The sequence below is a fragment of the Berghia stephanieae genome, chromosome 10, assembly GCF_034508935.2.
Source record: "Berghia stephanieae isolate SIO BIC M18660-M18661 chromosome 10, UCSD_Bste_1.3, whole genome shotgun sequence".
NCBI classification, from domain to species: Eukaryota; Metazoa; Mollusca; class Gastropoda; order Nudibranchia; family Aeolidiidae; genus Berghia; species Berghia stephanieae.
Genome location: NC_088369.1, coordinates 23,804,551 through 23,819,944, shown reverse-complemented (window position 1 = coordinate 23,819,944; position 15,394 = coordinate 23,804,551). Strand labels below are relative to the sequence as shown.

At 37.2% G+C, this 15,394-nt stretch overlaps 1 protein-coding gene across 1 annotated transcript in view; it reads left to right on the top strand.

Annotated features, from left to right (window-relative positions):
• LOC144980850 (DNA-directed RNA polymerase II subunit RPB1-like) overlaps positions 1-14,765 on the top strand; it is a 28,814-nt gene extending 14,049 nt beyond the window's left edge. Inside the window, exons 13-24 of the mRNA XM_078928713.1 lie at positions 156-284; positions 790-1,012; positions 1,613-1,823; positions 2,368-2,618; positions 3,323-3,528; positions 4,007-4,342; positions 4,696-4,932; positions 5,141-5,245; positions 6,520-6,702; positions 7,097-7,300; positions 8,258-8,441; positions 9,280-14,765. Coding sequence (XP_078784839.1) covers positions 156-284; positions 790-1,012; positions 1,613-1,823; positions 2,368-2,618; positions 3,323-3,528; positions 4,007-4,342; positions 4,696-4,932; positions 5,141-5,245; positions 6,520-6,702; positions 7,097-7,300; positions 8,258-8,441; positions 9,280-10,715 — 3,705 coding nt within the window. The 3' untranslated portion in view covers positions 10,716-14,765. The remainder of the gene's footprint in view (positions 1-155; positions 285-789; positions 1,013-1,612; positions 1,824-2,367; positions 2,619-3,322; positions 3,529-4,006; positions 4,343-4,695; positions 4,933-5,140; positions 5,246-6,519; positions 6,703-7,096; positions 7,301-8,257; positions 8,442-9,279) is intronic.
• The last annotated feature ends 629 nt before the right edge of the window (positions 14,766-15,394 follow it).

The window sequence follows — 15,394 nt, the reverse complement described above, 5'->3', positions numbered from 1 at the left end:
TTGCCATAATAATAATAATTGACCTAAGCAACAAAACTACTTATATTTTGCTACTAATTGTTTCATCTTTTTAAAAAAAGTTTAGTTACATGTTATGGTTATTCACAACAAAAATTGGTCTCAACACCGAAACATTCATGTTTTATATACCACAGGTAAACAGAATTCTAAATGATGCTCGTGACAAAACAGGAAGCAAAGCTCAGAAATCCCTGTCCGAATTCAACAATTTCAAAGCTATGGTAGTCGCCGGTTCAAAAGGATCCAAGATTAATATTTCACAGGTAATTTTATGTAATCAATTTGTTAACAAGATTGATGAATTATCATTACAAATTATGATTAAATTTTTCTATATTAGGCTTACTTTTTCTTTCATAGTTATTTACATGATTTTGAATTATTCATATTGGACATCATCTCAAAGGTCCAGATTTTTCTGTAAAATTACAGATTTGCATATCATTGCAGCCTTTTTTTTCCCCCAAGATTCTTCCTTTATCATTTCTGCATGTTGATGACCCATTCTATCTGCAATTGTTATGATCAAATTTTGTCAATTTAGTCCTTTTCATATAATATCAGAGATGGGCATTCGGTCGTATTGTGTGTCCTTCAGGTGCATACCACCACAAAAGGCCTTTTATCTACTGTCAGTTTCCCATTGCAAAAGTTCTGTTTTCAAAACAATTCCTGAATCAGCAACCTTGTGTACCTTGTGATCCCTTCATTGCATCTGGAGTCATTTTAAAGTCACAAATTTTGATCTGATTCTATTTCCCCATCCAGGTTATTGCTTGTGTGGGTCAGCAGAACGTTGAAGGAAAGCGAATTCCTTTTGGGTTCAAGTACCGCACCCTGCCCCATTTCATCAAGGATGATTACGGTCCAGAGTCCAGAGGTTTTGTAGAGAATTCCTATCTGGCCGGTTTGACCCCATCCGAATTCTATTTCCACGCCATGGGAGGAAGAGAGGGTCTCATTGATACTGCTGTCAAGACTGCCGAAACTGGTAAGTTTGTCATAATTATGAAGAAACACCAGAGTTACTTTCCAATTTTGGATGAGGTGTTAGAACATCATGTATATTTATTTATTTTATCTTTCAGAGAATGTTTAATTAGATTTTTTTAGATAATAGAATTTATCTATATTAAAATGTTTTAATCAAGAAAAAAGTGTTCCTATCTTCAAATTCTGTTTTAAATTTGAAAAACAAATTTTTCAAAAAATAAAAATATACGACTCTGCTGTTTCTTCCCCTGTGCTCTTCCTATGCATTCTGAAAAACTCATTTATCAATCATTATGTTGTTGTTTCTTTTTGTTTGTTAGTTTTTTTTTTGAGATTATGTTGTATGAAGGGGAGAGAGAAAATACAGTTTAAAAACAAATAGGTTTGCCAACTAATGAAATTGTGTATTGTGACAACAATTTTGTCTAAAATGTGCAATTATGAGAAAGTTTTCACACACCCCCTCTACCAATAAAAAGCTAATATTGAGCAAAAAGCGGCTCATGATAATGAACTATGTTTGTTTCAAGCACAACAAAAATAACAAACTTCATTTTGAAAAAGATAATGGTGACCTTACTTGGTTTTCTTTGTACAGGTTACATCCAGCGTCGTCTTATCAAAGCTATGGAGAGTGTAATGGTGAAGTATGACGGCACAGTTCGTAACCAGGTGGAACAGCTTATTCAGCTTCGGTATGGAGAGGATGGTCTGGATGCTTGCCATGTTGAGTTTCAAGGCTTGCCCACTCTCAAACCCAAGGACGAATCATTTGAACGGAGGTTCAGATTTGATGCTACAAATGAGAGGTCAGTTCTTCAATCAAATTTACCTACGTGTAATACTTTTAACTTTATTTCATTTCTATGTCATAGGATTTTTTTTAAAGCTTTTATATAGCACAATATCCACTAAACGTGCTCAGATCGCTTTACAAGGAGTCCCTGGCCAACAGCAACACTTAAGATGTAGGACGGGATGTGATGACTGTTAGGCGATATTACAATTTTTTTGGACAGAGGACAACGCTGTTTACAATCAGGTCCTCATTTTACACCTGAGTACGTTGAGAGAAAGTGAGTAAAGAGTCTTTCCAAGGACTCAACTGTGCGCCGAGCAAGGCTTAAACTCAGGACCTTCCGATCCGAAAGCGAGTGTCATACCACAAGACCACATAGCTGCACAATTTTGTTTGGTTACCATATATTTCATTGAAATTGAAAGAATTTTAAACAAATATTTTAAGATACTTGGTCCTGATGAGTGCTTTTGTTTTTATTTTTCATCTCGCTGATATTGTGATAACTGTGTTGATCTGACGATGAAAAACTAAATGCTGATTATATTTGACAGAAACATGAGAAAACACTTGAGTGAGGAGGTCATCAAGGACCTGATGAATGATGCCAGCTTGATGTCGGAGTTGGAGAGGGAATGGGAACAGCTGAGGGATGACAGAACCAACATCCGACAGGTCTTTTCCACAGGGGATGCCAGGATTGTTCTCCCATGTAACATGACCAGGATCATGTGGAACGCCCAAAAGATCTTCCGGATTGACAAGCGGAAACCGTCAGACCTACACCCTCTCAAAGTTATTGAAGGTAAAATTAGTTGGGTTTTTTTGTTCTTGGTAGAAGAGAATTGACTTTATTGATTTTAGCCTGTTGGGAAGAAGAGATATTAAACGTATGTACTTGGATATATTCTCCAATTGTGTAACTGAAAACAATTGAAATGTTTTGTTTTTTAAGCTAATAATGTTCAAACACCTTTCCAGTTATCCCTTATATTTATTTGAGTTACATATGTGCAGTATAAATAGCACACATGAACAACACATGACAGATATTGGGCCATGCATTCAGAATGTGTGCAAGGATGTTCTTTGTCTCTCCTGTAAAAGACATCTAACTTCTACGTCATGGCACAAGACCGAAGGGCTAGAGCTCAGGTGGTCGCTGGTTCGGATAAGTAAGTAAGTAAGTAAGTAAGTCTCTCCTGTAAAATTTTGTCAAAACCAGTTACAAGGTTAGATAATGACACTGGGGATATGTCAATTGTAATGACAAAACTTGAAGAATGCATCATTATTATTTCATGTCGACTTTCCTTTCATTGTTTTCTCAAGATTAATTATGATTTCATATCAACATTTACCTGAATAGAAATAATACGAACTCAAGGCATTTTTGTCTATATATTTTATTTTGACAAAGATTTCTGAATAACTACCTAGCCTAAATTTGAATGTTAGAATTATTTTTTTTTAAATTACTGATTTGAATTTGTATCAATTTTTTCTCAGGTGTACGGGAACTTTGCAAGAGACTGACCATCGTGGTGGGCAGTGACCCCATCTCATTCCAGGCCAATGAGAATGCCACACTTTTGATGAAGGCTCTGATCAGGTCTACCTTGTGTACCAAACGAGTGGCAGAGGAACATTGGCTTACCTCAGAGGCCTTTGAATGGGTGCTCGGGGAGATAGAGACCAAGTTCCAACTGGCTCAGGTACGTCTTAGTGGAAGGAATGATAATATGAGGATCAGATTATTGTGGCTAAAGGCTTTTCCTGCACTATTATCTACTTAGACCTGTTACTAGGTACTCGTGGAAATCGGAATCAACCGATTTTTCCAAGGCCAAATTCAGATATATTTCTCCAAATTTAGATATTGTAAGAAGTACAGTAGAAACTGTCGCCATTCTTTTTTTATTTTACTCACCAATTGATCTGTTTCAAAATTCATCTTTACTTTGTCTTATATTTTATGTTGAGAAAGAAAAAAATAATATAAATAAGTGGTGGATTGAATGAAGAAGGATCTGCCTTTGTTGTGTGTTTTTTGTTGTTGTTTTTTTCCTTTTTAGTGTCATGTAGATTGTCAAGATTTCAGGAAGACTTACATATTCATATATTATCTGAAGTCAACATAATTATCAAAAATAACTCACTCCCTTCATTCACTCCCTTCATTCAACACTTCAGGCTCATCCAGGAGAGATGGTGGGAGCATTGGCTGCCCAGTCCCTCGGAGAACCAGCCACTCAGATGACATTGAACACCTTTCACTACGCTGGTGTATCCGCTAAGAACGTCACCCTTGGAGTGCCTCGTCTGAAGGAGATCATCAATATCTCCAAGAAGCCAAAGACCCCCTCTTTGACAGTCTACCTCCTGGGTCAAGCCGCCCGTGATGCGGAGAAGTGTAAGGATGTATTGTGTCGCTTGGAACACACAACACTGAGGCGTGTTACAGCCAACACAGCCATTTATTATGATCCAGATCCAATGAATACAGTTATTGCTGAGGACCAGGAATGGGTAAGGGACCATTTTATTTCATTTAAAAAAAAATTTTTTTTTTTTTTCACCCAACAAAAGATTGATATTGATTGATCAATTTTTTAAAAATTATTCTTTAAAAAATTAAAATTCCTTGAGAAAAATGTTCTGGCATTCTATAGCTTAACACATATTTTGTTAAACTGAATTCAAAATCTTTAAGTCGTATCACTTTCATTTTGTTATGTGCATGACTTACTCAAGATAATATACACCATTTTAATTAACTACATACAACTTTCAAGTATTTGAAAATTTTGTTCTTTTATAATCAGCCTTAAGGGGCATCTCTTATGTGATAATTTGTTAATATTATAATTGTTCTTCCCCAGGTGAGCATCTATTATGAGATGCCTGATTTTGATGCTTCGAGAATTTCCCCGTGGTTGCTTCGTATAGAACTTGATCGCAAACGTATGACGGACAAGAAACTCACCATGGAGCAGATCTCGGAAAAGATCCAGTCGGGCTTTGGAGACGATCTCAACTGTATCTTCAATGATGACAATGCAGAAAAACTGGTGCTACGCATTCGAATCATGAATTCTGATGAAAACAAATATCAAGATGTAAGTTTTGGTGGTTTATTCTTAAAATAGAATCTTTGTTAAGTCTTTATTTTTACAATTTTTTACCTTGATATATTGTATACATAGGTTTTTATTAAACGCGTGATTTTAGATTATTTTGAAACAGGATCTGGTCAACTTAGAAAATATAAATATAAAACCCCATTAATTTTGGTAAATTGTGTTGTATACCAAAATGTCGTTACAGGAAGAGGAAATTGTTGACAAGATGGCAGACGATGTCTTCTTACGTTGTATTGAAGCCAACCTTCTATCTGACATGTCTCTACAAGGCATTGAAGCCATCACAAAGGTAATATTTCTTCACTACATAATTGCACATGGAAAAGAAAATTTAAAGCCAAGTTTAGACTGAATGAAAAAATGGATGTTTGTATATTTGAACAATAAATGAAATTTTGCATCTTCTACAACATAAAAAATAAATAAATGAATCTCCTGCCTTGTTTGAATTTTTCTTAAAATCTTAAAAAGATCGCCCTCTTGCCATCTTTAAATCCCAAAAAGAAAATGTTTAAAAATGACAATTGCGATGCTACAGTTGCTGAAGGTTACTTAGAATTTATTTAATTTCTGCGACATCAGAAGTTGATTTGTTTTATTATGTTTTCTGTGGCGCATTCTGAGTCATTACAATTTCTATTGGGTCTGGCAATAATCAATTGGACCCATTGACGGATGAAGCTGTTATATCAATCAGTAATCTGTACCTACAATCAGTAATCTGTACCTACTGACTGTTATATCAATCAGTAATCTGTACCTACTGACTGTTATATCAATCAGTAATCTGTACCTACTGACTGTTATATCAATCAGTAATCTGTACCTACTGACTGTTATATCAATCAGTAATCTGTACCTACTGACTGTTATATCAATCAGTAATCTGTACCTACTGACTGTTATATCAATCAGTAATCTGTACCTACTGACTGTTATATCAATCAGTAATCTGTACTTACTGACTGTTATATCAATCAGTAATCTGTACCTACTGACTGTTATATCAATCAGTAATCTGTACCTACTGACTGTTATATCAATCAGTAATCTGTACCTACTGACTTCTAAGCCAGCTTTCAATGATTATCAAAGGACATGACTTTATTTCTATATGATATTGAATAAGTTAAGAAATTAATCTGTGATAACAATTTAAGATATGTAATCTTGTTTAAATTTTTTTTTTTAGAGAAACCTTTACTACATTGAAATACAAGATGTAATAGCAAACTCTTTATTATCACCAAAAAAAAATCCTTTAAACAAACAAACAAAAAAAAGGTAGAAAATCTTCTAGTATCTTCGATGATTTTTAGTCCAGAGAACTATGACGTCTGCTTTCAATTTTTAAAACTAGATAGTTTGTACATATAAGAAATTTACATGGATGACATAAGGATAATTTTTAAAGCTTGTACAGAAATTAACAGAAACAAACAAGTTAAACAGAAATTTCACGTTTTGATAGATGCTTTGCTTAGCTTTAGAGATTGTGATGTCTTTGATAGTATAAAATAAAACCAGAATTGTTCACGGATCACTATCCTCCTTGACTTGCAGGTGTACATGCATCTGCCAACAACGGATGACAAGCGCCGTATCTACATCACAGAAGAGGGAGAATTCAAAGCTGTCAGTGAGTGGATTTTGGAGACGGATGGAACCAGTCTGAACAAAGTGCTCAGTGAGAGAGATGTGGATCCTGTCCGTACATACACCAATGACATTATTGAAGTTTTTGATGTAAGTCGCAACTTATTTAGCTTTCCTAACTTGTTTTTGTCATTGTGTTTGTAGTCTTGGAAATCCTTCCTTTTAAGAACAATAGACACATATTTTAGCAATTACTCTCATGCTTCTTTTTAATTCAATAGTTTTTTAAAATAAACATTTTGTTTTTTTTTTTTTATGTTAGGTACATGTATATGAGTGTGCAACTTATCAATAGAAATGTTAAATATTGTTTTATAATTGTAAAATGATAACCAAATTATCAAACAATTTTCTTAACTCTTGTTTACTTTATGAGGACAGCTTTAAGTCACTTTTGGTTCAAATTTTAATTATTCAACTTCTATTATTAAAATGTTATTATTTTAATTTTCAATTATCGGTATATTCTCTTGTATTCTTCCAGACTCTTGGTATTGAAGCTGTTCGTAAAGCCATCGAGAAAGAGATGAACCATGTCATTTCTTTTGACGGTTCTTATGTAAACTACCGTCACTTGGCCCTGTTGTGTGATATCATGACCTCCAAAGGTCACTTGATGGCTATCACACGTCACGGTGTCAACAGACAGGAGACAGGAGCCTTGGCCAGATGCTCTTTTGAAGAAACGGTACATTGTTACCTTTTTACCTTTTTACTTTTCTTTCCCTTCCCTTTTTTTTCTCCTTTTTTAAAACATTAATTGCTGCATTCCTTCCATTCTCCTTAACTGTGACTGTCCCGTTCCATGTGGTCCTTTATCCTTGTCATGGAATAAAATGACAGATTTACAGATTTATCCACATCTCTTCCTGGCTGGGATTCTTTGCCATAAAGGGACAGTTGGATGAGAGCGTGTTCATTTCTTAGGGGGTTTTTTTGTTGTTGCTTTTTTTTGTTTTTTGTACGCGTTATAAATATCTGTAAAATTTCTTTCAAAGAATAACAAATAGAAAATGTTGTTGCTTGGTGGGATCTTTTGTCCTCCCAGAGTGGGCATGGAGGCACTTACCGTCGTCTTCTATCCCCCCCCCCCCCCCCCCCTATATCTGTTTTTCAACTTGCGTTCTGTCTTTGTCTTGGAATGAGATTACTTTGTTTTGCCCTGGCCTGTACTGGAGTCCTTGGCTTGAAGGGAAACAGTCAAATATATAGTTTTAATTTTGGGAGGTAATATCTTTCTCCTTGTAAATCATCTTTCTGTTTTATTCTGTGTTGTGAATATCATGATTTGTAAACATTTGAGTGTATTCCTCTTAATAGGATCCTGTGCTTGTGTCTGGATGAGATTTTTAGGTGATCTAAAGCTAAGCACACAGATTGAAGTGCTCTCGAAATCTACAACTGTTTCATATGTGAACCATTCCCTTGTGTCTTATGATTTCATGTCTGCTTTTAATCTTAAATCTGACAATCCCATTTCTTCCTTTTAAATGACCTGAATATGTATTGCAAGGGTCGTAAAACTCTTTAAAATATATCAACATTAAACATAAAAAGATGTTGTTCAATCATAACCTGTGGTCTGGCCCAAATACTAAATGTTCTTTCTTTCTATATATATATTTATATAAATACTGTGTTGCAGGTGGATATTCTGATGGAGGCAGCAGCCCATGCAGAGCATGACCCAATGAAAGGTGTATCGGAGAACATCATGTTAGGTCAGCTTGCCAAAATTGGTACAGGTTGCTTCGAGTTGCTTCTGGATGCTGAAAAGTGCAAAGATGGCATGGAGATTCCCAGCACTATTGGGCCTGGATACATGGCTGGTGGGTAGATCTATGGAAAAAAAACAAAAATCTTAAACTTTTATATCATGCAATATCCACTAAATGTGCTCAAAGCACTTTACAAAGGGTCCCTGACCAACAGCGACACATTACATAGAACAAGACATGATGCTTGTTATGCGATACTATAATTTTTTTTCCGACAGAGACTACGCTGTTAATGATCAGGTACTCATTTTACACCTGAGTGTGGTGAGAGAATGTGAGTAAAGAGTCTTTTCCAAGGACTCAACTATGCACCGAGCGAGGCTCAAACCCAGCACCTTCCGATCTGAAAGCGAGTGTCATACCACAAAACCACATAGCTGCACAAATTTACAATTGTTTTGTGCGTTTAATTGAAGAACAAGTAGTTAGATAAATTTTATTCAGTCAAGCATTTCAGAAGAGAAGAAAACAAAGAACAAGAACTGATAGCCGGTGATAATTCATTTATTATACCCAAGTCTAGTTCTAGGTTGTTTTTTTTTCAACGTTTATAAAGGTTATTAGTCAATTTAAGTTAAATGGCAGGGAACATCAGAATTAACGTAAGAGAAATGGAGGTTAAGTTCACTTATCCAAGGTCCTATTAAAAGCAAAAAGGTAAATAACAACATTTGAATAGTTGACTTTTTCGAGTTCACCCTCATTGAAAATTGATTCTCCATGCATTTGAGCTGGAAAGGGTTAAAAACCAAATCATTGAATCCAGAGTCTGTTTCTGGTTGGATTTGAAGTACATTTCAATCTTGATCTCATTTAGATCATGCCATGCTTAATGGATTTAGAGTATTAATTATTTTCTAATTGTAATTTATACTTTCTTCGTAAATAGGTGCTGGCACTGGTATGTTCTTTGGTGCAGGAGGATCACCTACCAGTGCAATGTCACCAGCAATGACACCTTGGGCTGCCGCCAACACTCCAGGATTTGCATCTTGGTCTCCGGGTGTGGGCAGTGGAATGACTCCGGGCGGTGCAGGCTTCTCACCATCAGCTGCCAGCGAAGTGGGTTATTCCCCGGGTTATTCTCCAGCTTGGTCCCCACAGCCAGGCTCTCCAGCCTCTCCAAGCTCCCCGTACATCCCTTCACCTCGCGGAGCTCAGTCGCCGTCCTATTCCCCGGCCTCTCCGGCCTACCTGCCGTCATCCCCGGCTATTCCTACACCGCAGTCACCTTCGTACTCGCCCACCTCTCCGTCGTATTCCCCGTCAAGCCCAGGTTACTCGCCTGCCAGTCCTAAATATTCACCTACGTCCCCGTCGTACTCACCCACATCCCCGTCTTACTCCCCAACATCTCCCAGTTACTCCCCGACCTCCCCATCCTATTCTCCGACATCCCCGTCTTACTCTCCCACTTCTCCTTCTTACTCCCCGACCTCGCCCAGCTACAGCCCAACAAGCCCATCCTATTCTCCCACTTCTCCCAGCTACTCCCCGACCTCACCATCCTACTCCCCAACCTCTCCATCCTATTCCCCAACCTCTCCCTCTTACTCCCCTACCTCCCCCTCCTATTCCCCTACTTCCCCGTCTTATTCCCCCACCTCCCCTTCCTACTCCCCCACCTCCCCATCTTACTCCCCGACCAGTCCTGGATACAGCCCGACCTCACCTTCCTACTCCCCTTCCTCTCCAAACTATTCCCCTACCTCTCCCTCTTACTCACCGACCTCCCCCTCCTACTCCCCAACATCCCCGTCCTACTCCCCTTCATCTCCCTCCTACTCCCCTTCCTCACCATCCTACTCCCCTTCTTCCCCCAACTACTCCCCCTCTTCCCCTTCCTACTCCCCGTCCTCACCCAAGTACAGCCCATCCTCCCCTTCGTACTCTCCAACATCCCCGTCCTACTCCCCCTCTTCCCCTCAGTACTCCCCCTCATCTCCCAAATACTCCCCCTCCTCACCCCAATATTCCCCCTCCTCCCCTTCCTATTCCCCAGCCTCTCCATCTTACTCTCCCTCCTCCCCCAAGTATTCCCCGACCTCCCCCCACTATTCCCCCACCTCCCCAGACTATTCCCCCTCTTCCCCTCAGTATTCGCCAACATCCCCTTCGTATTCCCCCTCCTCTCCCAAATACTCCCCAACCTCCCCCACCTACTCTCCATCCTCCCCCAAATATTCTCCCACCTCTCCCTCTGGGTCTCCCATGTCTCCGGGATACTCCCCGTCCTCCCCCCAGTATTCCCCCAACACCCCTCAGTACTCGCCCTCCTCGCCTCAGTACGGCACGGATTTGGAAGATGATGAGGACCAGCGGTGAGGAGAAGCTGTTTGGACCAAACTCGATGTTATCGCATGATAAAGCTGTCCGTGGACTGTGGTTATTGTATAAGAACTGTTATTCAATATTCATAACAGGATTACATTGTTGTAGATATGTATTGGTAGGTTGACTTTTTTTTTTGGGGGGGGGGGGGGGGGGGGTATTGTTTAAGTTTACATTGCCTCACTGTACAAAATATTTTATGATATGATTGGTATGTAAATTATTAAACAGTTTATATAATATTGTAATAATGATTTCATTGTTAATCGCTGGATTAATGTGTATTGTACCCAGTTGTTGATAACTTGTTTATAAGTCTGACATTAATAAAGCCTTGTAATATTTTTTGTCGGGATATATAAATGTGAGAAAATTTTCATGATTAAGGAAAATTAAACTTGATTGAAAAGGGACATCGTGGTTTGCAATTGAAAAGGGACATCATGGTTTGAATTGAAAAGGGACATCATGGTTTGAATTGAAAAGGGACATGGTGGTTTGAATTGAAAAGGGACATCATGGTTTGAATTGAAAAGGGACATGGTGGTTTGAATTGAAAAGGGACATCATGGTTTGAATTGAAAAGGGACATGGTGGTTTGAATTGAAAAGGGACATCATGGTTTGAATTGAAAAGGGACATGGTGGTTTGCATTGAAAAGGGACATCATGGTTTGAATTGAAAAGGGACATCATGGTTTGAATTGAAAAGGGACATGGTGGTTTGAATTGAAAAGGGACATATTGAAAAGGGACATCGTGGTTTGAATTGAAAAGGGACATCATGGTTTGAATTGAAAAGGGACATGGTGGTTTGAATTGAAAAGGGACATATTGAAAAGGGACATCGTGGTTTGAATTGAAAAGGGACATCATGGTTTGAATTGAAAAGGGACATCATGGTTTGAATTGAAAAGGGACATCATGGTTTGAATTGAAAAGGGACATGGTGGTTTGAATTGAAAAGGGACATCATGGTTTGAATTGAAAAGGGACATCATGGTTTGAATTGAAAAGGGACATCGTGGTTTGAATTGAAAAGGGACATCGTGGTTTGCATTGAAAAGGGACATCATGGTTTGAATTGAAAAGGGACATCGTGGTTTGAATTGAAAAGGGACATCGTGGTTTGAATTGAAAAGGGACATCATGGTTTGCATTGAAAAGGGACATAGTGGTTTGAATTGAAAAGGGACGTCATGGTTTGCATTGAAAAGGGACATAGTGGTTTGAATTGAAAAGGGACATCATGGTTTGCATTGAAAAGGGACATCATGGTTTGAATTGAAAAGGGACATCGTGGTTTGAATTGAAAAGGGACATCATGGTTTGCAATTGCTCGGGTCTCTCAATTGTTTATTGACACATTCAAGGGATGAGGGATTGGTGAAGAAAATGCAATAATGCAATTTTATAAAGGAAAACAGACATGAGCTGTCATTGTCACAACACATGCCTTCTGCCCACACATGGCAGATTCAGCCATTAATTCTCTCGAGTTCATATGCATGGAAAATCAACAAATTTGTTCAATTTTCAATGGGGATGAACTCGAGAGAGTTAAGTCATGAGATTTAAACTTTTTTTTTTTTAAAGCTTAACCTTATGTTTCTTTTTTTATTTATTTATTTATTTTTTTTAATTAAATCTGAAAATTTGATTTTTTTAAAAGATAAATGGTCTGGTTTAGGGGACTAGATGATTGTTGGTTGATAAGTTCAAAGGTTAAATACGTTGAGTGAAGGACTACAATGTTTTACACAATTATCAGTGGTCAAATATTTATTTCATGTTTTATGTATTTAATGGCAATCTCAGGTTGCGTGTATTGATTTTTCAATATATTGTATGATTCATTAATTTGATCCATTTGAATTTTGAATAATTCTTGTTTAAGAAAAAATTATGACTCGACTTTCTACAGAATTAAATGTAAATATAAATAAACAATTTGTATAAAGTACAATTTTGGTTTTCTTTGCCATCATTCTTCTTGTCATTTTTATTTATCTGGTATATTTTTTTCAATTCTATCGATTTTTATTGAGTGGAAATATTGTAAACATCGAATCTTTTTCTCTTTTTGTAAAGAAAATGGATGGATTGTTGAGTATTTTTATTGTGAATATTTCAAGGTTTATTCTATTGATTAACTTCTAATCCTGTTGGTGGCAGGCATATCAAGACAATAATCTTGTGATCTCTTATTTAAACAGTCCATGTCCTGGAATGAAAGGCTTTGTCCAAGAACTGGTCACGACCCTTTGTCGGAAGTGAGAAAGTCACGCATAACTTTTCATTAATGGAAGATGGATTTTTATTTTCTACTTGTAAATCCAATCTCCATTGTTCATGATTGGTAATGGTGTAATGGTAGCACGTCTGACCGGTAATCAGAAGGTCTGAGGTTCGATCCCCAGTCGAGGTCGACCGATTTTTTTGGGATGTTGTTTTTCTTGTATTTTTCTTTCTTGCTTTGTCTGGCACCTTTCATACACACTTGTTCAGTTCTTTGTCTTTTACAATTGATACATTGCAACTTTTCAATTGTCTCTTTCTATGTTCTGAGTAACGTCCTAGATATGGACAGAATGCTCTTTGGATATAGGTATTCACTTTCGCTTAAACTAGGAAGATTTTTCACCTGGGGCCAATTTAACTGCAAGGCAAGTCCATGGGAAAATTGTGGTTGGCTGGATAGTGATGTCATCATAATGTACGAAATTTGTGGTTGGCTGGATGGTGATGTCATCATCATGTACGAAATTCATGGGAAATTTGTGGTTGGCTGGATGGTGATGTCATCATCATGTACGAAATTCATGGGAAATTTGTGGTTGGCTGGATGGTGATGTCATCATCATGTACGAAATTCTCTCTAGTCGGAGTCAGTCCTTTTTGCCTTACTTTTTTGTAAATAAAGAAGTGGAAAAAAAAAGTGCAAGATGAAAATTTTCAACTGGGGATCAAATCTCAGAAACTAATCAGGAGTATTTTTCTCTCTGCATTATCTGGTTTTCTATTCACACCTGTTCAGATTTTTGCCTCACTTTGTCCTTGGATTCTCAGGACCTAAATTTTAAATGGATCATCTTTTGATCCCCCCCCTCATTTTCGTTGTCGACATACAAGTGGCACAAGCACAGTTCAACATAATAATAATGCATTCCTATCGTTTCATCATCCATATGAGTGATTTGCCATTTCATTACCAAAAAAAAAATAAAAAATTCATTCTTTCTTGCCTCATCTACATTGTTATTGTCATTATTATTTTATTTTCTGAATGTATTTTACAATATTATTATTGAACAATTCTATAAATTTTCCGTGGTGCTTGAATTTTGTCTCAGCCAAAGTTAAAAGTAAAAGCTGACACTGACACTGAGACACTGACACTATCTCAAGTTTGACCTCGACTTCATGCAAGTCACTGTTTGGGCGTCGGTTTAAAATGTGAAGTAAATCAATGATAATTCAATGACAATGTTGTCTTGGTGATCAAGTATTTTTCCTATCACTATCAGAATTGTTTAGCATGCCCCATTGTTCCAATAATGTGAAAACCAAATTTTTAACTCATGAACTGTAAGAGTAAGAAGTTGTTAGAGAAAATGACAGAGGGTGAATCACTGTAATTGAAAAATCCCCCTCAATATGTCAATTACTTTGTTGATTATTGTCAATTGTTGATTATTGTCAATTGTCGTTGTTGACGTTCAAAATTAATTGAAATTTATCGGTTTTGTTGGTGTCATTGAGACTTGTATTATGTGGCCGATATGTATTCAAAAGATTGTTTTTATGGAAAACAATTTTGTCGCATTCAAAAATTGCTTTTGAGCTTTTGGGTTGGCTTAACTTTTTTATTTAATCTTTTTTTTTTTTTTAAACAAAAAAATTTTTTCCCTGGCCTTTAACACGACAGAAAAAATATTCTAATGCAATGTTGAATTTTTTTTTATTGTTCAACTAAACCTTAATTACAATGACTTTAGGAGTACCCAAAATTTGATTTGAGAAAATAAAATATATAAAATGCAAACGCGTGTATTGTTTTATTATTTTTTGTCTTCTTCAATGTTCTCTTTAATTTTTTTCTTCAACAAATACTCATCTGGAGGGTCTGGGTGGGATTCCTGACCTCCCATAGTAGGCAAGGAGGTCCTTGGTGGGATTCCTGACCTCCCATAGTCGGCAAGGAGGTCCTCGCTGTGTCTACTATCCCCCCTGTGTCTGTTTTCCAATTGCTTTCAGTCTTTGTCTTGGAATGAGATTACTCTGTTTTGTCCTCAAACTAAGTACACTGATAGTGTGATCTTGGAATCTACATCTGTTCCCTATTTGAACCAATTCCCCTTTGTCTTACTTTTACCTCAAGTCCTTCTTTAATTGTACATCATCTAGAATGTCTTTACTTTCCAATTTTCTTCCTTTTTACTGGTGTTGATATGACCTAAATGTGTTGCCGTCGCCGTAAAACCCTTAGAAACATAAAATGCAAACATCTAGGGAGATGGCTGAGAGGATGGTTGTGTAGGGAGGCTAGAAAGGTATCTCTGATGAGAGACCCTTACTGATAACTCTAAATTTGAGCTTTATATAGCGCAATATCCACTCAATGTAGTCAAAGCGCTTTACAAGGGGTCCCTGGTCAACAGCAACATTTGTCAT